Source organism: Camelus dromedarius, chromosome 5 (genome assembly GCF_036321535.1).
Source record: "Camelus dromedarius isolate mCamDro1 chromosome 5, mCamDro1.pat, whole genome shotgun sequence".
Lineage (NCBI taxonomy): Eukaryota > Metazoa > Chordata > Mammalia > Artiodactyla > Camelidae > Camelus > Camelus dromedarius.
In genome coordinates this window covers 65,563,682-65,587,667 of record NC_087440.1, presented here as the reverse complement: position 1 = coordinate 65,587,667, position 23,986 = coordinate 65,563,682, and the positions used below count along the sequence as shown (strand labels likewise).

Here is a 23,986-nt window from a genome sequence, read left to right as displayed (position 1 = left end):
TTTTCTATTCTGTTCTATTTTGTTTTTAAAGATTTAAAAAATTGTGACTCAGATTGATGTTATGACCATGGATGGCTCCTGTTTGAAAAAACATTGTGTTAGGGTGCAACTGTAATGGCTTGTGCTCAAGCCAGCTTCTTGATGGCATCTGTCAGTCGCACTCCTTTCTGACCACTGCATTTCTAGCCCTGCCCTCTCTTCTGAGCTGCAGATTTCCTCACTGAATATCTACCTTTGTGTTCCAAAAGTAATTTAAATGCAGCAGATCTAAAACTAAAATTATTAGTCCTCCCCTGCACAAATACTTCTTCTTGTTCCCTGGATTCCCTTTCCCAATTATTATCACCATTCACTTAATTATTTAAGCTGTTAGGTTTAACTTTTAAGAAACTGCTGACATTGAAGCATTTTCAGCTTACAAAAATGACAATTTCGTATGGTTCAGCCTAATAGAAATCTCAAAGTCATCCTCAAACCTGCCTTTCTTTCATTTACGCATCTTATTAGTCACCAACTAGACTGTCAGATCTATTTTGAGAGCATCATACTCATCCTTTAGTTTCTGTTTTCTTTCTATACCTACTGCCCTGATTCAGATCCTTAGCTTTGGCCTGGACTATTGCAGTGTCCTGTGATTTCTGCTACCAGTATGTAACTCTCCTTATTCATTGCTTATACAGGTTTTCTCTTAAAGAAAGTTTCAACCATGTGAACCTTTGACCCTACAGTGTGCATGGGATAAAGTCTAAATCCAATCTACCTGTCTGGCCTCATCTTCCTCCCCCACATCTTGTACTCTAGTTACTAAATCACTTTACATCTTAAGTGCCCTGTGCCTTTTGCACATGCTGTTCCTCTCTGGGCCATGATTAATTGTCCAGTACCCACCACTTCCCCTACGTCTTCCATCGGTAAGAGTTTTGGGTTATTTAGTTTCTTTATGTGTCTCCTTCCCCTTAAAAATATTCTCACCTGTGTTACGTACTTTCATCCTGCTCATAAAGGACACAGTTGCTCCTGTATCTGTGTCCTCATTGTAGAGCATATCACTGCAACAAGATAACCCCTCTTGTCATGATTAGTTGTATATACAGGCGGACTGAGAAGTCCTCAAGGGCTGGGCTGAATCTTGTCCCCAGCACCTGACACTGTGCCTGTTACCTGGAAGGCATTAGTATGGGTTTGATTTACTTGGTATGAACCTGTAGCAGAGTTACAGCCAGGGCTTTAGGATGACCTGGGCCACATCTCTACTGCTTATGCTTTCAGCATACAAGGGGAAATTTTTTTACTGTCTTCATTTTTGAGTTTTTTTTTTTTTTGACTATATTAACCATTTGAAGGCAGGACTACACATATCATGAATGTAGTATTTTTAGATTCCTTGACAGAATAAAGAGAAATGCAAGAGAAAAAAACTTGTGGATAAACACTTTCCCATCATTTAGAATCACACAGTCATTAAATTTTAATGCCATAAAAAATGATGAGGATGTGAATAGTAGCAAACATTTGTTGGGGCTTAGTCCTATTCTGAATGCTTTTACAAATGCACTCTTATCTTCACAATACCTATATAGATACAGTTATTATTCTGTTTTTACTGAGGCATAGAAAAGTTACAGATGTTACTCCAGGTTTCACAGTTAATGAATTACAGGAATTATCAAACGTCTGCTTTTTCCTTTACAGGAAATGATGAGCAAGTTATCCTCCACGATGTTGAAAGGTAAATAGATTGTTGGTATAAAGGTAATTAACTCTGTTTTTCATATGAAGAGAGGCAAATATCTCTTTAGACCAAAGTAGTTTTTGTTTTTTGACGAAAATAACCTGAAACCAGCTGTCCTTTGCTGAAAAAGATTTCCGTAATAGTTTCGGAATAAAATTTTGATTTAAAAAAAAATTTGGAAAGCTGCTATAAAATTATAGTTTTCAGGTGAAAATTTAAAGGGAGAGGTTGGAAGGGAAGTAAACATAGTCCTTAATAATAATGATAGCTAATATTTTATGTGCCTGGTACCACTCTAAGTGCTTTGTATGTATTAATTTATTTAACCCTCACAGTAATTTTATCAGGTGATACTATTATGACCTCAATTAGAAAACCGAGGAGTAGAGCTGTTAGGTAACTTAAGGTCAAGTGGTGTTAGGACCTGAATTTAGGTAGCCTGGCCTTGGAGCCATGCTTTTCTTCACCATGCCAGATTGCCAGGAAATCCCTCTTCTGCCCCTGCTGGCATCGGGGCTGCTCTAAAGCATTCCCTTGCTCTTAGAAGTCTAGCGCCACCTCCAGGCCTGTACACAAGCAGATGAATTCTGCAGGAAGTGAAAACATGAAGCTCGTCTGTTGAGTCACTTTCATGCTTATTTATTGCAAAGCAAACTTGTCATGAAATCTATGAAGTCTGTTCAACAATATTTTTTCTTTAAACCTGGAAGTTGAGTACCTACTTTTTTTAGTAAATATATAATCCTTTGGGTTTAGCTAGGTTGACTTTCTGCTGGAGGAAATGAAAGAGAACTCCATTCTAGGAACTAGAGGGCTGGGACTCTGCTCCATGGTGATGTGTATGTGTGTGCCTGTGTGCCTCTCTCTGCTCTCTGTCTCTCAGCAGTGAGACCTTGGATGTGTTTGCTCATGAAGATGCAGTGTATGGCTTGTCGGTGAGCCCAGTGAATGACAACATTTTTGCCAGCTCCTCAGATGATGGCCGGGTTCTCATCTGGGACATCCGGGAGTCTCCCCATGGAGGTAGGGTCACTGTGCAAAAAGCTTTTGGATTGTGTTGAAGAGTTTGAAGTTGGGTTCATTGCAGATACAATTTATGGCCTGGGAAGCCTGAAGGGAAGAGCTGTAAAGGAAGAGGAAACTCACATGTGGGGGCATAAATATGTGTCTGTGGAGGCCCCATCCTACCCCTAAGCAGTCAGAAGTGAGGCACCTTTACCAATCCTTCTCCAATCACCTGTGAATCTCCACAGACCTTTGCACCTGTAGTAAACACCGCAGTATCTTGGTGTTTAGTAGTCCCAAGGAACAGGACATGTAGTGCCTCAATTGTAGAGGGTAGTCACCAGGGGTCAGCTCTGTGCATGGTGCTGGCATGTACATATTCCTGGCTTTTTACAGAGAATGGGGGTGTTGTGCTCTTTCTTGCATCCTAGTTTCAGGCTTGTTATTTTGCTGAAAGAACCACAGAACCTCACCTTAACTGTGTGCAGGAGCTTAAAATGATAGCAGATACATTCTATTTAAAGTGGATTGTCTGAGTGAGTTCCTCTTCCAAATCAGTTCTGTGGGTCTCTGAAATGTAAAATGAAGAATTTGTCATGTTGAATGTTTCTGGAGTTTTCAGGAAATGCATCTCTTCTGCTCATTTTCGGTAGAGAGGTTTCTCTGTCATTCTGTCCTCAAAGGCTCTTTCCTCCAGCAGACCCTTAGTGCTGCCTCCACCCCTACTCTTGTGCACACCTGTGTACACAGAGTTACTGTTCTGCCTGCCTAGTCTGTCTGGCAGGCTCTGGGTCTTATTATTCTGTATTCTGAACATTTAATATAGTGTGCTGTGCTCATTATTGAGGTTCAGGCTATAAGAGAAGCTTGTTCTCAGGGTCAGACAGACAAGGTAGCTGAAAGCAGAGGTGATGGTCGAGTCACTGTGTGCTTGGTAGGGGAAATTCTCCTCTGTCTGAACTGCCTGCTGGCAGAGATGATTGAGTGCTCTCTGTGCCCAGAGACCTGTGAAGTGTCACATACGGAAATCGTAGACTGGGGAGTGCTTTCTGTCTACTGCTTCTAAACAACTTCTGTAGGCCTATGGCTTCGCCTAGCAGCCAGCTAACACGTGTAAGAGGCTGCAGGGTTCTAAGTGAAGTTGATAAGGAGCTGGCTGGATGCAAGGGAAGTTCGATGCCTTTTTTTTTTTTTTTAGGTATTTCAACATTGCAAGTGAAATCTTAAAATTCTAGACTGAAGCCCTTTTCTTTTCAATTTAAGGAGCAATATGACCAGAAGGAAAAACTGCACTGTTGTTTTGTTTTGTCTTCATTAAATCTTTGTATAGTTTTAAAACTTAATTTCTGAAGCTAATATATTTGAATTAAGGTATTATGATTTTACCAGTAATAGGTTGTGAATTTTTTTCAGCTCATGAGGAATTCAGTTTTACTTACTGCAAAAAAAAGAAAAAAAAACCTTAATTTACCATTTACAGTGACCATTTCTGTTTTGTCACAGGATCTGAATAGATTCTGTGTGTATTTCTGAGTATTATAGTTTAAAATTTGTGTATGTATGTTTAAGTTGCTGTTTTCAGACTTTCTGTGTGCAGAAAGTGTGTACCAGGACTTGTGGGGACTTTGTGAGTAAGCACAGCTCCTGGGGTGATGTACTCTGTTGGATTCCAGCCCACTGGGATGGTTGTTAAAGAGTGTGCTCCTCCTCGCATTCACATTCCTTGCTTGTCTGCCTGCCACTGGTCCAGAGGTGCCTGTAGAGGACTGATCAGAATTTCTCTCTTCACAGAGCCCTTCTGCTTGGCCAACTATCCATCAGCCTTTCACAGTGTCATGTTTAACCCTGTGGAACCCAGGTTATTGGCCACAGCCAATTCAAAGGAAGGAGTGGGACTCTGGGATATTCGAAAACCTCAGAGGTGAGTCCCCTTTATTCAGAAGATGTTAAAACTTTTCCCTGCCTTATATACAAGATCTTAGGGTAACTCACAGCAAAATAAATGTGACAATGAATATATGTATGTATAACTGAAAAATTGTGCTCTACACTGGAATTTGACACAACATTGTAAAATGACTATAACTCAATTAAAAAATGTTAAAAAAAAAATTAAGCATTATAGACAAAAAAAAAAAAAAAAAAAAACTTTTCCCTGCCTCAACTCTCAGGTAATGTTATCAGCCAGCAAGGGTTGTGCGAACCTGTTTGGCAGTTGATCTCAGTTGGACATCTCTTAACATGTCCTGGTGTCTCTGAAGCCAGGGGAGCCCTGTTCCCAAAGGGCAGACAGTGTTGAGATAGCACACTCCTTGCTGAGGAGGAGTCATAAATTATAATCTGCACTCTAGACAGGGTCCACTCTAGGCAAACTTTGCAATACTGAAAGCCTCCCTTCAGTGCTGCCTTCTACCTGTAGGTCCAGGCTTCCCCACAGTCACGGGAGGTCTTGTCAGGGGAGTGATGGTGATTTGTTAAACTCATTTCCACTGAACTGGGGATTCTTAACCCCAGGCTGAAGAGGGTATGGGCTTCATGAGAACTGTGAGCCCTCCAAATTGCATGGAAATTATACCATGTATTCATCTAAGAGCATTTTCTGAGAAGGGAGTTTGTTTATTTTTTATGTTTCTCAAAAGGAAGAGTGACTGTAACAATAAAGGTTAAGAGGACTACAGTTACTGGACTACAGTGTCAGGGACCTAATGTGTTCCCCTTCTGTTTGCATTATTAAGAGTACACTTAGGACAATTCTGAACTGATGGTATGAATCACTAATGGAAGAATTTTAGGCATCCTTAAGAGAAATATGTGGCTGAGGGCAAGTAGGAGCCTCTTTCATGTTCCTTAAATCCTATGGGGGAGAGATAACCTTTTATGGCACCTGTATATAAAGCAAACCTTGCTTTTACATGCAGTGCTAGCTCCTCTGAAAGTTCTACGTGGACCTAGCTTCCCACACTAAAGCACTGTTGCAGAAGAGTATCATGGAAAAGTTATGGTTTATTGCAGGGGCCTCAGATGAAAGGGGCAGTTAAGTACAGAGGATTTTATCTTCCTTGGTGATATTTAGTTCTAGCTAATTCTCTCCATGGGGCAGTCTGATGGGGTTGGAACTGTGGCAGATCTGGATAGAACAGAAGGGGGTCCCTGGTGTTGAGCAGGGCTCCCTGAGGCTCCATAGGGCAGCAGAGATTTCTGCTCTCTGTTGCATATGCACTTGGTTCTTCCTTTTCTATGCAGCTGAAATGCGTGTAGTGGCAGGACCTCTGTTGTGCTCTTTGCACTGTGTACTTAGGAGGCTTGTCCTCTGCCCAAAAGACAGTCTCCTGTGTTCAGCTATGGCATTCTCTGCTACTTGGGACTTTTTAGGAACAACTGTTCTGCCTCATCCATATCACAAAGGGCAGGATTTTGGACTAAGGCCAGCCTTTTCCCAACCTGCTATCTCCCGTACTGATAATTGTAGTGAACAGCTGGCAACTGGAATGGGAGTGGGGCCCTGAGCTGTTCATCCTCAGTGGAAAGCTTGAGTAGTTCATGATGTCAGCAGTGTCTTGAGAGAAGAAAGGGGCTGAATGTTAATGCTCATCCCGATTTTCTTCTACTAGCTTCCTGCTCTGCGTTATATTTGGGCTCTCTTCTTTCTGCTTGAATTCTTTTCTTTTCAAAAAATTCTAAGTGAGATTATTGCTTTATTTTTATAGTAACACTTATTAGACTTAGGGTCTCTTGTCCAGAGACGTGTAATGAAAAAAAGGAAGAAGGAAAATCTCATGTTGAGAATTATCTCTGTTCCTTGTATGTTATTTTAAATGTTTGTACATCAATATGGTTCTTCTCTTTCCTAATCTCTTCTTTCCGAAGGTAACTACAGCACACAGTTTAAGTATCTGTCCAGACATGATTTAATGTGTATAATTAGTGTAAAGAATACGTATCCTTTAAAAAATTTAGAGTAAAGGAACCATGTAATGCTTACCACTGTTCTCAGCTTCTTTTTTCAATTAACACTATGTCTTGGAGCTTTTTATTCATATCAGCACTTACAGTTCTAGCACATTCTGTTAATGACTACGTGGTATTCCATTCTTATGATGTATCCAACAGCCAGACTTCTTGTTTCCAGTTTGGGCTATTATAAACTGTGCTGCATGAATATGGTTGCACATCTGTCTTGGCCTCCCTTTGCAGAAGTATCTTGGGAATTGCTGCACCAAAGGGTGTATGTTTTACAATTAAAATTGCCAGATTTTCCCACCACCACTAAAGGCTGCACTGATTTAATCCTATTTACCAACTGCATGAGACTACGTGTATCTCCAGACTCTCATCAACACTTAAACTTTTGCAAGTCTTATGGGGGGAAAATATTATCTTCTTGTTTTGATTACCCTGTCATTTATGGGTGAGATTATGTGGTTCCTTTGGTAATCTATAGTTTTCAAAGCCCACATGGGAGAAAAGTCAACTAATAAAACTAATTGGCAATCTTGACTGATTTCCTGTCTTGGAATAAAAGGAGGAGTGCAGTACTGCAGAGACCTAGGATGTTTTTACCTATTTCTTTCAACTTTTCTAAGGTTCTGTGTGGTTTTATGGATATGAGGCAGAAAAGGAACATGAAATATTCTTGGGGTACTGTTCTTCACATCCACTGGTGTTCGGACATTAAACTGCAGATCTCTGTTTGAATTCTCTCAGTACAAGGTGTGGGGAGGAAGAGTTGGCCCTTTATCTTTTCCATGTGGGGTTAATTATGCTGAGTTGCAATAGATGATTTGTCTCCCGAACACAGCTGCCTAGAAACCCCAACCCAGATCTAGGGACAATTCTGAATCTCCTGGGAGGACAAGCCTGGAATAGGATAGATCTATTTCAGGGATACTTAAAGTCTAGGGAAAGATTTTAGGGAGTTTGTGAACCCCTTATGACTGCAGGTAAAATCATGTGTGCTTGCATATCTGAGCACATGTGGCATTTTCTTTTGGGGACTGGGAGAGCTTTTACCAGGTTCTCATAGAGACCCTTGAACCCCAAGAAAATGAGTCGCTTGGTGTTCTAAAGATTCTGGATTTAGAGCCTATTGTGGTTCCTTAGCAGGCTTATAAGTGACTTCAGCTTGTAATAGGTTGGGCACACGTGTGAATTCTGGACCTACTTGAGAGGCCCACTGGCCTTCTAGAGATAAAAATAATCCCTGTGGAACAATCAGGGCCTCACACTGAATACCTTGTCCTTCCTAACCTACCTTCTGGATGATTCCATTGCTGGAACGGTTTCTCTGCCCTACCCCAGCCTAAGATGTGCCTCTCTACCTTAGCTAGTTATCCCGTAGGAGTGTGAACAGGGACATATTTGTCCCACTGTACAGCCCTGAAATAAGCTGATCAGAGAGTGGCTGGCAGAGTAAAATGTCAGCTCTGGAAGGGACTGATCTGACTTCCTCATTGTACAGATTAAGAAACTAGCCCAGTGAGGGTAAAGGGAGGCAGAAGAGCTTGATGGTTTAGAGTGTAGGAGCTGAAGCTGTACATTCTGGGCACAAAGGCAGGCAGTCCACCTAGTAGCCATGTGATCTTGAGCATGTTATTCCACCTCTCAGTGTCTCATAATAGTAAATAATAGCCTACATTTATTAGGCGTTATTTGCCAAGGATAATGACAACTATAAGAAGAATTCCTTATTTAATCCTTATGACAACTTTATGAAGTAGATTCTATTATTCTTACTTTAATAATAAAGAAATCAAGGTACAGAAAGATGAAATAATACACGTGTGTATGTATAATATCTTCCCCTGCTTTTAAATCAGTTAGGGGCCCTGTATATTCTAGTGTTCTTTCATCTAGGCCTCCTTGCAATAAAACTTTGTCAGAATTTCTCTCAAATTTTTCTAATACAGACCTATCCAACTCTGAAGGCTGAGTCCTTTAGACATCCTGCCTCCCTTTTCACTGTCTCCTGGCCCAGCCCCTGTCTACATGCTGACTTTCCAAGTTTCTTGTTCTCCTAACCCTGGAAACCTGCACATGCTACTTATTTTTCTTTTGTAAAGTTTTGGAACAGAGGTTGTGAACTAGTTGCCCATAGGCCAAATTCAACCCACAGAGATATTTTGGCCTACATAATGTAATAGTGTTTGGAAAATTACACAGAAAAATCACAATTTCTAACATCTCTTGAAAAAAATCAAAAGATCTATCATTGGACCTCTGTTCTCATGTGGCAGCAGTCATACGAGCTGAGCCATGAGTTCCTCTTTAACCCTTTATGATGTGTTAAGGATTCCACCAGTCCTTGATGTCTTGATCCAGGTGTACTTCTCTCATTTATATTACTTCCCTGGCCATGTAGTCATTGGAGTTTGAAGGTTGACTTTGGGGATTTTACTGATAAAGAGTGTTCCATAGGGTGGGGAACTTGAGTATAAGTGATTGGATAAGAGAAAACTTAACATATACAAGTGTACATTGCATGTTTGGGCAGGGCTTCATTTATTTCATTTACATTATTTCTGCTGATGTCTTTTCACAACCATCCTCTCCTTTGTCATTACCAACATCCAAGTTATGATGTCTTGCTTGGATAGTTGCAGTGGTCTCTGAACAATTTTCAGAACTGAGATCCTTGAACATCCAAAGCATTCAGAAAAAGTGAAATTTCCCCTGCTATTACTCTCCTTGTCTCACCGTTTTCATTGCCTGTTTTAGCTGTCTGCTAGCTCACCACCTCTCTCCCTTCTCGTGTCTTTAGTTTCTGTCAGTTTTTGTTAGTTCTGTGACAAGTAACAATGTCTTGCTTTGACAAGGCTAATAAAGACAGTGGTTCTTTCCCACTCAATAATAAAACTAGGGCAAGCCAGGAATTCCTGTAAAGACTTGCCTTATAAGCCAGTGCTTTTATGTGTTGTGTAGATGACGCATCTGAAAATGGGCAATGAGTGTAATTCTACTATTAGAAAGAAATTGCTCTTGGGAACTCATCTGGCTTTGGGGACTAATGGTCTGTTTTCTGAGCCTGTGCCAATCCTTCTGTAGAGACCAAATTAAGTTAACTCCTTGCCTTCTGAGCAGCCGGACAGTCTCTGCCCACATTGCATTTGAGGGTTGCTTGTACTGTTAGTGGAAAATAGAGCCCAGGGGTTCAACTTCAAAGGCTGGAAGAGGCACCCATCCTTTGTTGAAACTTTAAAGATTGGTGCTCTCCAGACCTCACAGAATGCACAGCCATGAGGGTAAACAAAGATTCTTAACTTTAACAGGACCCCAAAAGCACTATACATGAAAGACAAAAAATTGATGAATTGAATTTCATTCAAATTAAGAACTTTTATTCACCAAAGACACTATTAAGTGGAAAGATGAGTCAAAGGACGAGCCATAGTCTAGGAAAAAATATTCATAATACATGTATTAAACAACAATTCACATTCAGAATATGTAACAAACTATAAATCAGTAAGTAAAAGACCCAAAACTCAGTTTTTAAAATGAGCAGAAATATTGAATAGGCACTTCACAAAAACAGATATCCAAATAACCAATAAGTATTTGAAAGGTACTCAACTTCACCACTCATGAGGGAAGTGCAAATTAAAACCACAATGATTTATCAGTGTATACCCTGAATGGTTAAAATTAGAGGCTGATAGTACCAAGTGTTGTCAAAGGTATGGAGCAATAAACACTTACACATTTTAGGTGAGTGTAAATTGGGACAACCATTTGGGAAAACTATTTGTCAGTATTGACTAAAGCTAAACATGACTCCATGACTCAGCAGTCTTACTGTTAGATATATCTGAGTACATGTTTCCACCAAAGACACGTGCAAGAATATTGACAGCTGCTTTATTCATGATAGCCCAAAGCTGGAAACAACTCAAATGTCCATTAAAGGAGAGTGGATTAACTGCAGAGTAGCCGTACTATAAAATACTATGCAGATGTAAAAAAGAATGAGCCGTAGATAACGCACACCGATGTGGATGAATCTCCTAGCCATAATGTTAAATGAAAGAGGCCAGATACAAAAGAGCATAATACTGTGTGATTTCACTGGTATGCTATTAAAGAACAGGCAGGTTACAGAAGTCAGAATAGTGGTTAGGTCTTGGTAGAGTATTGACTTAAGAAGGCACGAGAGAAACTTCAGGTGTTCTGTGTCTTTACCTGTGTGATAGTTTCATGAGTGTATATTTATGCAAAAGCACTTACTGAGCTGTATGCTTTAGAAGTAGTGTAATGTATTATATGTTAAAGTACATTAAAAAAAAAAAAAAGGAAGAAGAAGAACCCAAGGTCACTGTTGTCTTCAAGTGGGTATTTACTTTCTTCCCTATGATTCCAATAGTAGTAGCAATATCACCAGCAATTTTTGGAGCAGCTGGAAGGGGAAAAAGAGGGAGAGGAGTCAGGAGGACCTAACAGTTCAGATGGTATTATAGAAAACTGCAAGAGAAAAGCTGGGAATGGTTGGAGTTCAGTTGTCAGAATGCATAGCTCTAGTCAGGGGACATGCCTTCTAGTTGGCCACTGCTTTCTCTCTCTCTCCTCCCACTCACCCGTCTTTACTATCTATATGTACATATACAGTACTCAGGCAAGTGTTCCATCTACTGAAGCCTGTAATAAAAGCTTATTTCCCTGCTAAAACTATATTCCTTTCTTAAGTTGTTTGTTTTTTTATTAATGTCACCATCACTCTTGTAACCGTCCTGGCTAAAGTCCCAGAATCCCATTTGACTCTTCTGTCTCTCCACCCCTCTGCCATAACCAGCCCTGCTCTGTGTTAGTACCTGGCCGCTGTTTTCAGTTCTTAAAGCCCCTGCCCTATTTCAGGTCTATGGCACTCTTTCCATAAGGTGTTGACTGCACTGGCTTCCTAACCTACCTCTTGCTTCTGACACATAGCACATAACCTTAAACCTCACTTTTGCCATTCCCCTACCCAGTAGTGTTAGTGGCTTTTCATTATTTTTGTTCATGGCCATATCTCCAGAACCTATAATGTGGGATACTCCAAGGAAATGGTTTTTTTTGGAATTAATGTATGACCTAGTTTACTGGGAGAAATAAAGACTCATTAAGCAAGCAGTCTACCCCTTCTGTGGTGCCAGTGTCCCTTCTCCCTTTGTAACTCCTCTTCTGCATACAAACACACATTGAGAATTTCTCCTTTTTTCATAATTTTTCTTTTCCTATTCAAATCCTAGTTACCCTTCAAGGTCCAGGATCTAATGGTACCCCATCAGGGAAAACATCCTTGTTAGATCTTCAAGCTTCCTTTACTCACTGTGTCCCCAGCACCTAGCACGGTTTTGGCACAGAGTATGTGTTGAATGAGTGAAGCTTTCTCTCACTTCTAGTGGAAGAGTGCACTCTATTCAGACCCTCTCTGAAGAACTAATGGTCTGTGGCATTCATGTTGCATGTCTCAGTTACTGCGTTTGCCATCATTGATTGTCTTTAATATGAGTAAGCCTTATGTCCAGGTAGGCCAGTATTAAAAAAAATCTTAATTTCCTTCCAGTGCCCAGGAGTTGCTTCTCAGAAAGAAAGTACTTGTCTCAACGTGTACTATTACATCTCATGTTTTTCTGTGGATTTTTAAACGACAGGACCGTGTTTTATTCATCTTTAACCTGTAGTGCCTAGCATAGTGCTTAGAATGTTACAGACACTCAATAAATATCAAATGAATGCAGTGTTACACTCATTCCAAAATAGTATGTATTTACAAAGCTAGCTTTCTATAATGTTTTCTGAACCTGTTAACTCCCTGAGTATGATGACATGGATCAAAATGTCATCTTTAGGGAGTAAACCCTTAGAGGAGGTTGTTATGGTTCTTGCCAGGCTTTGGACACCTGTCAGAGTGATGAATGGAAGCCAAGGATTCTGGTCAAGTTGCTTTCTAGCTTTTGCACCACAAGGTGGAGCTCTAGAGTCAGCTTTGTCCACTGGAAGACACCAGGGTCCCAATATCCTAACCCAGTGATTCTCAAACTTTAGAGGGCAGCAGAATCACCTGGGCAGCTTGTTAACGTGCTGCTTCCTGGAGCACAGACCCAGTGATTGAATTGTGAATCTGCTATTTTTTTTTAAACAGGTACCCCTACCCCAGGTAATTTAGCAACTTTGCTTATTCTGCAAGGTGGAAGCTGTAGTTATTCAGAGGTCTGTGTTGAATTTGCTGCTATGTTCATTCTGACCCAAGATCTTCAGGCTTTAGGCCAGAGCTTCCCTGTGTCCATTAGTTTTCACCAAGTACAAATGTGCCTTTTTATAGCGAGAGACTTAGGTTCAGACCAGAGCTATTCAGGAATGTCTGGTTAATGGATGGGAGTTCTGGAAGCATGTACCAGTTCATATCCTCCCTTTAAAACTCTCCAACTCTTGTTATTCAGGAGGAGGTGATGTCAAATCCCTAAGTCGAGTAGACTCTTATTTTAATATCAAATCTTGACTTTATTCTTCTAAAAAATTTTTATGTTAAAAAGAATTCACATATACACACATATATTTAATAGTAAAATAAACTTCAGTATGCCTAGCACCTAGTTTCAATAATTAACCCATGGGCAATCTTATTTCATTTATTCTTCATCTGTGACCTTCCCAATTTTGAATGCATTTTCAAAAAACATTATATCATTTCCTCTGTAAATACCTTAATATGTATCTCTGAAAGATATTCTTTTTTTAAAAATTGAGATAAAATTCATAAAATAAAATTAACCATTTAAAAGTGAAAAATTCAGTGCATTTAGTACATTCACAGTGTCATACAGCTACCATCTCTGTCTATTCCAAAGCATTTTTATCATTTCCAAATAAAACCCTTACCCATTAAACGATTACTCCCAGAATACTTCTCTGCTAGCTCTTGGCCACCACCTGTCTGCTTTCTGTGTCTATGTATTTACCTATTCTGGATATTTCATACATGATGTAACATTTTGTCTGGCTTCTTTTACTTAACATAATGTTTCTGAGATTCATCCACCTTGTAGTATGTATCAGTAATTCATTCCTTTTATGGCTGACTAATTTTCTATGTGTGGATATATACCATATTTTGTTGATCTATTCATCCATTAAGGGACATTCAAATTGTTTCTGCCTTTTGGCTATTACGATTACTGTTAAGACTCATGAATAAGTTTTTGCTTGAGTACTTGTTTTAGGTTCTTTTCGGGTTTCTATTTAAGAGTAGAATTCCTGGATCATATGGTAATCCTGTGTTAAAACTTTAAGAAGCTGCCAAATTACTTTCCATAAAAAGATAATTCTTTAAAAAAAAAAACCATAATATTACTATCACACCTAAAAATTAACAGTAATTCCTTAATACCATTGCATATTTAATGAGTGTTTAAATTTCTTTAATTGCCTCATCAATGTTACAATTAGTTTTTATGAATCAGGATTTAAATAAGGTCCATACAGAAAAGGGAACTCTCCTACACTGTTGGTAGGAATGTAGTTTGGTGCGGCCATTATGGAAAACAGTACAGAGATTCCTTAAAAAACTACAGATGCACTTACCATATGATTTAACAGTCCCGCTCCTGGGCATATATCCGGAGGAAACTGTAATTTGAAAAGATACATGCACCTCAGTGTTTATAGCAGCACAATTGACAATAGCCAAGACATGGAAGCAACCTAAATGTCCATTGACAGGTGATTGGATAAAGAAGATGTGAGATACACACACACACACACACACACACACACACACACACAAGAATACTATTCAGCCATAAAAAAGAATAAAATAATGCCATTTGCAGCAACATGGATGGACCTGGAGATTGTCATACTAAGTGAAGTAAGCCAGAAAAAGAAAGAAAAATACCATATGATATCACTTATATGTGGAATCTAAAAAAACGAGACAAATGAGCTTATTTACAAAACAGAAACATAGAAAACATTCACAAACATAGAAAACAAACTTGTCATTACCAGAGGCAATGGGGTGGAGGTGGAGGGATAAATTGGGAGTTTGAGATTTGCAGATACTAACTACTATATAAAACATATAAACAGCAAGATCCGATTGTGTAACACAGGGAACTATATTCAATACCTTGTAATAGCCTATAATGAAAAAGAATATGAAAAGAAGTATATATAACTAAATCACTGTGCTGTACACCAGAAATTAATACAACATTGTAAACCAACTATACTTCAATAAAAAATTTTTTTAATTAAAAGTAAATAAGGTTCATACAAAGCAATTAGTTGACATAGCTTCTAAGTCTTTTTAAATCTATGATTACTCCTACCTCTCACTTATTTTCTTATAATTTATTTGTTAAAGAAACTAGATTGTTTTATGGAATTTCTCACATCTTATATTATACAATCAACCCTCTGTACCCTCAGGTTTTGTATCTACGGATTTTTGTATTTGTGGGGGTCCTGGAACCAATCCCCAGTGAATACTGATTGCATTCTTACACCATCATTTAGCATGCTCCCTCTTACCCCAGTTTTTTCATAAATTAGTATTAGATCTAGGGACTCGAACAGATTCAGGTTTGATTTTTTTCTTTTTTTCTTTTTCTTTTTTTTTTTTTTGCTTACAAAAATATTTCCTAGATGGTGTTATTACATTCATAAGGAAGTTAAGATGTCTGGTTTTGTCTTTCCTTTTGTTTTAAAATATATTGACTGACTTCTTAGTTTAGCTTTTTAAAATACAAGTAATGCTGATGAAGATGTGGAGAAACTGGATTACTCATACATTGCTGGTAGGAATGTAAAATAGTAAAGCCACTCTAGAAAATATTTTGGTAGTTCCTTTATAAATTAAAAATTAACTTATCTGACCCAGCAGTTGCATTCTTGGGCATTTATCCAAGAGAAAGGAAAACTTATTTTCATACAAAAACTTGTATATGAATATTCATAGCAGCTTTATTCATAATCACCAAAAGCTGGAAACTGCCCTTTTGTTTTTCAATTGGTGAATAGTTAAAAGAAAAAAAAAAAGAAAACTTGTGGTACATTTATACAACAGACTACTACTCAGCAATAAAAAAGTGAACTATATTGATATATGCAACAATTTGGATAAATCTTAAAGGAATTATGCTGCATGAAAAAGCCAATCTCAAAAGGATGAATACTGCATGATTTCATTTATATAACATTCATGAGACAATATAATTATAGAGATGGAGAAAAGATTAGTCGTTGCCAGGTGTTAGGGTTAGGGGTAGAGGGTGTGGATGTAACTATAAAAGGGTAGCATGAGGAAGTCTTGTGGTGAGTATCTTAATTATGGTGGTGGTTATATGAAGTTATGCAGTTGATACAGTTGCATAAAGCTCATGGACATGAGTGTGCACACACACATACACACCCATACACTAATGAGTGCATGTGGTAACTGACAAAATCTGAGTAAGCTCTAGAGATTGTACCAATGTAAATTTCCTGGTTTTGGTGTCTTACTATAGTTATGCAAGGTGGTAACATTGGGAGAGACTGGGTTAAGGGTGTAAAGGACCTTCTTGTACATTTCTTCGCAAATTCCTCTGAATCTATAATTACTTCAAAATAAAAAGTTAAATGCAAGTAATAGATAATAACATCCTCCTTTTAAGACTGTCAGTAAGGCTAAAGTCTGACTGCCTCTTCCAGTCCTGGCCCCTTGCCCCCTCCCTTGGGAGTAAATGAGTGTTAGGAGTTTGTACTATATGTCTTCAGAACCTTTGCTTTTCTTTAATACGCTTATACATGTACCCATAGAAAATAGATGACTTTATATGCATGTATGTTTTTCACACAAGTGATGGCTACTATACAATTATTCTACAACTTGACTATTTCACTCATCAGTATGTGTTGGGAATTTATACATACATTAACATATCTAGGTTTACCTCATTTCTTTTGCCAGTTAAAATTTTGAGTCAACTCTGACTCTCTCTGTTAAGCGTCAGCTTAGATCTTTCTTCTAGGAAATCTTTTGTGACCACTCCCACTCCTGTCTCCCTAGTAGAGGGTAGATATTCTTCCTATGTCTGTTAAAGCACATGCTCCCCTTATTACAACACTGTTCGCATTATGGAAGGAAACTGTTCGTTTTCTTGTCCATCATAAGTTCTCGAGGGTATCTTTTTCATCTTACTTCATCTTGAATCTGCCTAGCATAATGTCTAGAATAGTTGTCAGGTATTCAGTAAGTATTTATTCAATAAATGCATAAGTAAATAAATGAGTTACTGTACTACAGAGGAGGTTATGAAGTGAATGACTTAGATGAATCCTTCTGGCCCTGATGCATTGTCATCTGATGCTGTTCTTTTTGCTGGGTGGAATAATCCATCTCCAGAGTGTATTCTGTGAAATCTTGTTGAGTCAAGAAGCAGAAAGAAACTTGCTTGGCCTATTTCTGCTGCTTATTTATTGTTTGGCCAGGGCCAAGTCATATAAGCATTCGGGACCTTGGTCTTCAGTTTGAAATGATTAATGTAAGGGTTAGATGATGCAATCTACATACAAACATTTTGGCAATTAAATTTAATGAAGAACTTGTTGCTTCCTCAAGGGTATCTATTGTGATATAATTCCTTCAGTGAATTCTTCATAGTTTGAACTTTTTAAGTTGTTATCTCAGGTTTGACTACCTGTATTTTATCTGCTGTGAGTCACATTTTGTAGGTAAGAACTTCTTAGTACACTCTTCATAATCTTGGCTTCATTTACCCATAAATTTTCCCATGTATGGAAGACTTCCCAAGAACATTGCTAATGTTTCTGGATTCTGCATAAAATACTTTGTGTTTTAAATCTGTTTTTTTATTCCAATAATACAACTTTGCCACTTATTTATGGGTGCTTTGGAAGTGGGATGGTGGATCTACAGAAATAAGTCAAACTGAGTGTAGTTTCAGATCTAACCTGGTACTGTGTCCAGTGCTAACCAAGGGAGGCCTGTTTGGTACTAAGAAACCTATCAAAGGAGGGATATTATTTACCCTCATTGAGAAGGTTGGTGAGGGACTCTGAAATTTTCAGAGTCCTTTGAAAATGTTTGTTTGACTATCATAGGAATTTAAAATGATTTCATTTCAAATTTACCATCTGCATCAGAATTCTATGGGGCAGCACATTATTTGAAGTTTCCATTAAGAAGCTCTTTAAATTCCCCACTCTCATACTTTTCTCAAAGCTCTCTGTGGCTCCCTAATTAAAAGAGTGTGTTTGAGATGGCATTTTAGAATAACGTATTTTCTGCTGATTACAGGAGAAGTTCATATTCATTGTAGAAAAACTTGGAAAAAAAAAAAGTAGAAATTACCTAAATCCTATAGTCTAGTTAATATATCTTCATGTTGGTCTCAGTACGTACATCAGTCCAAATGTTTAGCACTATCTGTTTTTAAATATAATTGGGTAGAGCGTGTGTTCAAAACCTGTAGAATTCACTGTTCACATTCTGAAATCTGACAAATGAATTTTCTTTTTTTCAGCCTGTAATTGACTTCCTAAAATTTAATTACTAATTTTCCTTTTCAACTTTTATTCTGCAAATAGCAGAACTTGCTTTAAAGCACAAAATATAATTGATACTTGTTTACCTGTTAAAGCTCTTCCTCCTTGTTGACTGCTTATTAACAAGTAGATAAATTTAACTCATTTGAAAGATGTGTGGTGGTGTCAGTGAAGAGAGGGAGACCTGAGTGGTCACTGGCAAATCATCTTACTTTCTGGGCCACGGTTCTTTGCCTATGAAGGAAGACTTTGGCTCAGATGACCTCAAAGCCTTCTGCTATTTCTCTGATTTTATGCTGCTCTGTTACTTGCCTCTCACAATTAAGTTTCATGGGCAGACAGATGTCAGGAGCCAGGTGAACCTTGGTGGAGCATGTTTTTTTTTAATGTTCTAAGTCAGGGTTTTTCAGATTGCTACTCATGATCCATTAGATCATGCAACAGCTATTTATTGAATGCCTATTATGTGTCTGGCACTGTTTAAGTACTTGGGATGCACAGGAAAAGATATAAAAGGTAATAGTCTAGTGGGAAAAGACAAGCAAAATAAATATGTAAAAAATATGGTATGTGTTGGTATGTAAGATGGTGATTTCATGTAGTAGAGAAAAATAATCAGGCAAGGGAGTCAGGGAGTATTGGGGAAGTTGCATTTTTGTATGGAGTATCAGGAAAGGCTAATTGAGGATATTTGAATAAAGAGTTAAGTGAGAAAAAAAAAAAGTTAAGTGAGTGAATTATGCTTATATCTGGAGAGGAACATTCCCTTAGAATCTGCAAGTGTAAAGGCCCTGAAGCAGAAGTCTATCTGACATGTTCCAGAACAGTGAGGAGGCATCATGTGGTTGAAGTAGAGTAAGGTAAAAAGAGCAGTAGGAGGGGTGGGATCAGAGACGTAAAGGGATGGGGCAGCTGGGATTGTCCAGGGCCTTGTTGGCATTAAAAGGAATTTGGGTTTTAATCTCGTTGAAATGAGAAGCCATTGGAGGATTTTCAGCAAAAGAATGACATGACCTGACTCATGGTTCAGCATCCTTCTGGCTGCTTTGTTCAAGATAGACTGAAGCATGGGGAGTGGAAGCAAAGAAATAAGGTAGGAAGCTTTTTCAAGTAGTCCATTGAACCATGAAATTAATTTAGATGGTCACAAGCCTTTATTAAATAAAAAACAGAAGATCAGTGCATTACACACAGTAGGCGGTAAGTTGTTTAATGAATTTATACTAAATAAATAAGGGTGTACTGCAATGCAGTATACAGCGTACTTATTACAAAGCTTTACTATAAAAAAAAGTTTGAAAGTCATTATCCTAAGACATTTCTGTTATTGACAACTAGAAATGACTTTGGTTTTTGGACACATTCTCAGTAAGTGGCTTCTGTATGAAACAGGCTGTCTTCCTGTAATCGTGTCTCATCAGTCAGCACTTTGGCCTTCTCTCTCCTTTTCTTTATGTTCCTCTCTTCTCTTATTTTCCACTGTTTGCATAAGTGTTCTTGGACGATACCAAATTGTGATTTTTGTTTTCAGATCCTCTTCTGCTTTGTATTTTTTCTAGACTTTGCCCCTTCCCTCTTTAACATTCCTCTAGCTTTGTGGCCTTGTACCCTAACAGCACACCCACTCAGTTTCTTCTCCTGTCATCAGGGACTGCCTGTTTACCTGCCTATATTCCCACCCACTCCTTCTGCACTGTTACTGTTGCCGTAGCAATTGTGCCATCTCAGTCTCCTGACTTCCCCTTCCTTTTTCCTTTCTCCTGTCAACCACTATTCATTAAACCCTCTCTGATTTTATATACTATGAGATCAAGGCTGATGCTTTGTAACGTCTATCAGAAGGTAGGGCCAAGAATAGTTTTAAGATGAAGATTAAATGGCTGCTTATGAAATCCCTCTCTACTTTGCACAACTGGAATAAAGGGGAGGGGTTTGAATAAGCCATGTCATTTGATGAACTGAGATGGCTAAATGCTGAGTCCTTAATTCTGGAGAAAAGTCATGAGTGTCCTAGAACAAATGTTATGACACTGCCTCTTAATTCATTTTGAGATCTTGGTTGGGTGGTTCTGTGTGGCTTTGGGATTTCTGAGCCAAAGGCAAAAATTTATGCTCTGGATCACTTCAGCTCTGGGCATGTACCTGTTCTGGAAGATGTGATTTAGAGGCACTGCAATGCCTACCGTCCATGTTTGCTTCATGGAGGGACTAGATATGCCATTTGATTACCTGAAGATCTTTTTAATAGAACTTTAGTCCAGTCCTTCTTCCAACCTCAGTCAAACTTGAATTTCTGGATGTTCAAAGAAGGAAGGAATTTGCAGATACTAACTGCTATATATAAAATAGATAAATAACAAGTTTATACTGTATATAGCCCAGGGAACTATATTCAATATCATGTAGTAACCTGTAATGAAAGAATATGAAAACAAATACATGTGTGTATATGTATGACTGAACATGCTGTACACAGAAATTGACACAACATTGCAAACTGACTATACTTCAATTTTTTAAAAAAAAAAAAAAGGAAAGAAAATTTTGCCACGCACACTGAACCTGTATGTATATTTCAAACCAGAGGGTCTTGGCAGTGGGTCATGTTCTAGGGAAAATAAGTAAGTTTGTTCAGTCACAGATGACAAATGTGTGTCAACAAACCTTTCTCAGGGTTGTTGTCCAACAGTTCTGGTGTCCTCTAGAGAAGGCTCAATCTTGGGACTAGGGATTGTGTTAGAAAAAATAAAAGAGAAAGCCCGGTTCTTCCCCTCCCAACTCACATAAAAGAAATGGTTAAAGGATTACTGAGACTTTGAACACACTTGAATGGAAGTGTGGGAATGGGCTGGGACTTTTTGAACTTGTTCACTTTTTTATTTAATTCTAGTTTCCTCTAGGACTTGTCATGTTCTGTGGGTTGTGTTAGAGAATGTACAAAATGCCCCCTTCTTCCTTATGGGTCATCCTATCCTAAAACAAACTGGAGAGGAGAGGTTTTCCCCCACCTATGGGACCTTGAATTTTCTTCTCTGGCTGTCCAATACCAGCTCTGATGTCTGTGAATTAGATTAGCAGTACCTTGCCTCTGAGCGTTTCACAGGTGTTAGGAAACTTTCACGTAGACACTCTGAGGAAATTCATGCCAATAGGCTTTGGAAAATCTTGTTGGCACCGTCTGATAAACTACTTAATTATGGAATTATGGAAATCTAGGTTCAAGGATCCAGATCTTGAAACGTTTATTGATGCTCTACCTTGTGCTGGACGTGATACTCCCAGTCAGTTTTTCTGGAAATAGCCTCAGCTTGTTTCTCTTCTGTTCCAAGACTTTAACCTTGGCCAAAGACTTTTTCAAATGTTCTTTTATCCCGCCAGAGCAATAAAGAAGTCCAACTGAGTATTTTTGAGGGGCCAAAAAACCAAAAAGTAAAAACCAGGGGAGCATACTAGGGAGGAATATTTTCCTCATGTTCTGAGATTCTCTTGCTTTTTGTCCTGGGTCTTTTGTATGCTGACCCTTGGATTACCTCTTACCCCATTCCTGTTGCATTTTGTGACAAATCCTTGGTAGAAGATAGGTTGGGAATAGATTTATTGCCTTTCTTTTTTCTTTTTTTTAATTGTAGTATAGTTAGTTTACAATGTTGTGTCAATTTCTAGTGTACAGCATAATGTTTCAGTCATACAGATAACATACTTTTTTTCTTTTATATTCTTTTTCATTATAGATTACTACAAGATACTGAGTATAGTTTCCTGTGCTATACAGTATAAACTTGTTATTTATCTATTTTATATATAGTAGTTAGTATCTGCAAACTCCCAGTTTATCCCCTCCCACCCCCCTGCCCCTGGTAACCATGAGTTTGTTTTCTCTGTCTGTGAGTCTCTTTCTGTTTTGTAAATAAGTTCATTTGTGTCTTATTTTTTTTTTTAGATTCCACATATGAGTGATATCATATGGTATTTTTCTTCTTCTTTCTGGCTTACTCACTTAGAATGACAATCTCTAGGTCCATCCATGTTGCTGCAAGTGGCATTATTTCCTTCCTTTTTATGGCTGAATAGTATTCCATTATATATATATTCCACAGTTTCTTTATCTAGTCATCTGTCGATGGACATTTAGGTTGTTTCCATGTCTTAGCTATTGTAAATTGTGCTGCTATGAATACTAGGGTGCATGTATCTTTTCGAATTTGAGTTCTCTCCAGATACATGCCAGGAGTGGGACTGCTGGATCATATTATAAGTCTGTTTTTAGTTTTTTGAGGAATCTCCATACTGTTTTCCATAATGGCTGTACTGCTTTTATTTTTCTTACAGGAATATTTTTATTTGAACTCATTTTAACTTGTTGCTAGTTTTTTCAATATACTGCTTGTTTCTTTTGGGTGTGTAATGGTGCCCATTTCTTTGGAGGAGTGGATATGGTGGCATCTGTACCATCAAGATGAGAATCCAGGAAAAAAAAAATGAGAATCCAGAAAGCAGGTCAAGATTGAGGCATTCTTGTTGTGTGCAGGTACCATCAGTTCTCCAAGAGGAAATACAAAACTTCTTCAGGGAATGTGTTGAGGGTGGGAAAAAATATTTCAGGCATTTTTGGTAGAGTGGAACTCTGATCTTGTAAAGGAATTTGCATCCTTTCCATTATTAGACATGGGGCTGTAAAAAGGTGTCATGTTGTGTGGTTGGCTTTTTGTTGAGCTCCTGGTAATCTGCTGTGCCTCTCTACCTCATTTTCCCTCCTAGCTCCCCCACCCTAAATTCCAAAATGGAACCATGTTTTCCAAAGTGTGGTTTGAAAGTCACGTGCATCATAATTAATTGAAGTTGCTTATTAAATTCAGATTCCTGGGCCCACTACTCAGATTGAGTTAGAATATCTGGAGATGGATGGATCCTGAGAATCTTCATTAAAAAAAAAAGTCCCAGCTAACTTCTCACGCAGCTTACGCTGGTAATTATAAACAACAGGATTTTTGACATTATCTTTATATCTTGACTGTGAGGACAAACTGCATCTAAAGAAGCTTTTTCTTTCTGATGAACTAGATCATTCTTACCATTCTCAACAGGAGGAGCCAGCAACAGAACCCCTGCTGAGAGATTGCAATTAACATAGCTCACTTTCTGAATTTCAGGTGTCAGTCTATCCCTCTGAATGGACTTTTATGCCCAAACATGAATCTGCTGGTACAGTTTTAGTGGCTGCAACCCTAAACACTCTAGGAGCAAGATTCCTATGTGCCCTCTTTATGCGAGAGATAGGCGTTCCCTGCCCAGAAGCATAGGCCAGAGAAAAGTTAGTGACTTTCCTGGAACTCACAGACAGACCCCTGTAGAATGGCCAGATTGCAGACATAGGTCAAGGACTTGGGTGGGAATGGGGTGGTCCTAGAACCCTGTCCTGAGCAGACTCCTGCAGGTCTTATGAGAATCTGCTGAGTAAGTTCCTGTTAGCAGATGGAAAGGGCATTTGCCAGAGGCCTCAGCTTTCCTGTCAGGGGTGTCTGAGCTGATGCAAACCCCTGCTGCTGTGGCTGGTGGGGCTGGCCAGATTTCTTTTTGTTGAGTCTTATTTCCACCCCCTACTCCTCTTCAGCCCTGCAGATGCTGGTTTATTTGCACACTCCATGCTGATCTTGAGTTGAAAGGCTCTCATTGTTTTTGAGCTAGGTGTTTAGATAACACCACATGCCTGTGGCAACGTGGGCACCC

At 38.7% G+C, this 23,986-nt stretch overlaps 1 protein-coding gene across 2 annotated transcripts in view; it reads left to right on the top strand.

Moving 5' to 3' along the window:
* Positions 1–23,986, top strand: part of DCAF5 (DDB1 and CUL4 associated factor 5) — a 93,928-nt gene that overhangs the window by 25,432 nt on the left and 44,510 nt on the right. For both annotated transcript variants that reach the window (XM_010976597.3, XM_010976598.3), the window contains exons 3-5: positions 1,693–1,729; positions 2,616–2,755; positions 4,529–4,658. In XM_010976597.3, coding sequence (XP_010974899.2) covers positions 1,693–1,729; positions 2,616–2,755; positions 4,529–4,658 — 307 coding nt within the window. The remainder of the gene's footprint in view (positions 1–1,692; positions 1,730–2,615; positions 2,756–4,528; positions 4,659–23,986) is intronic.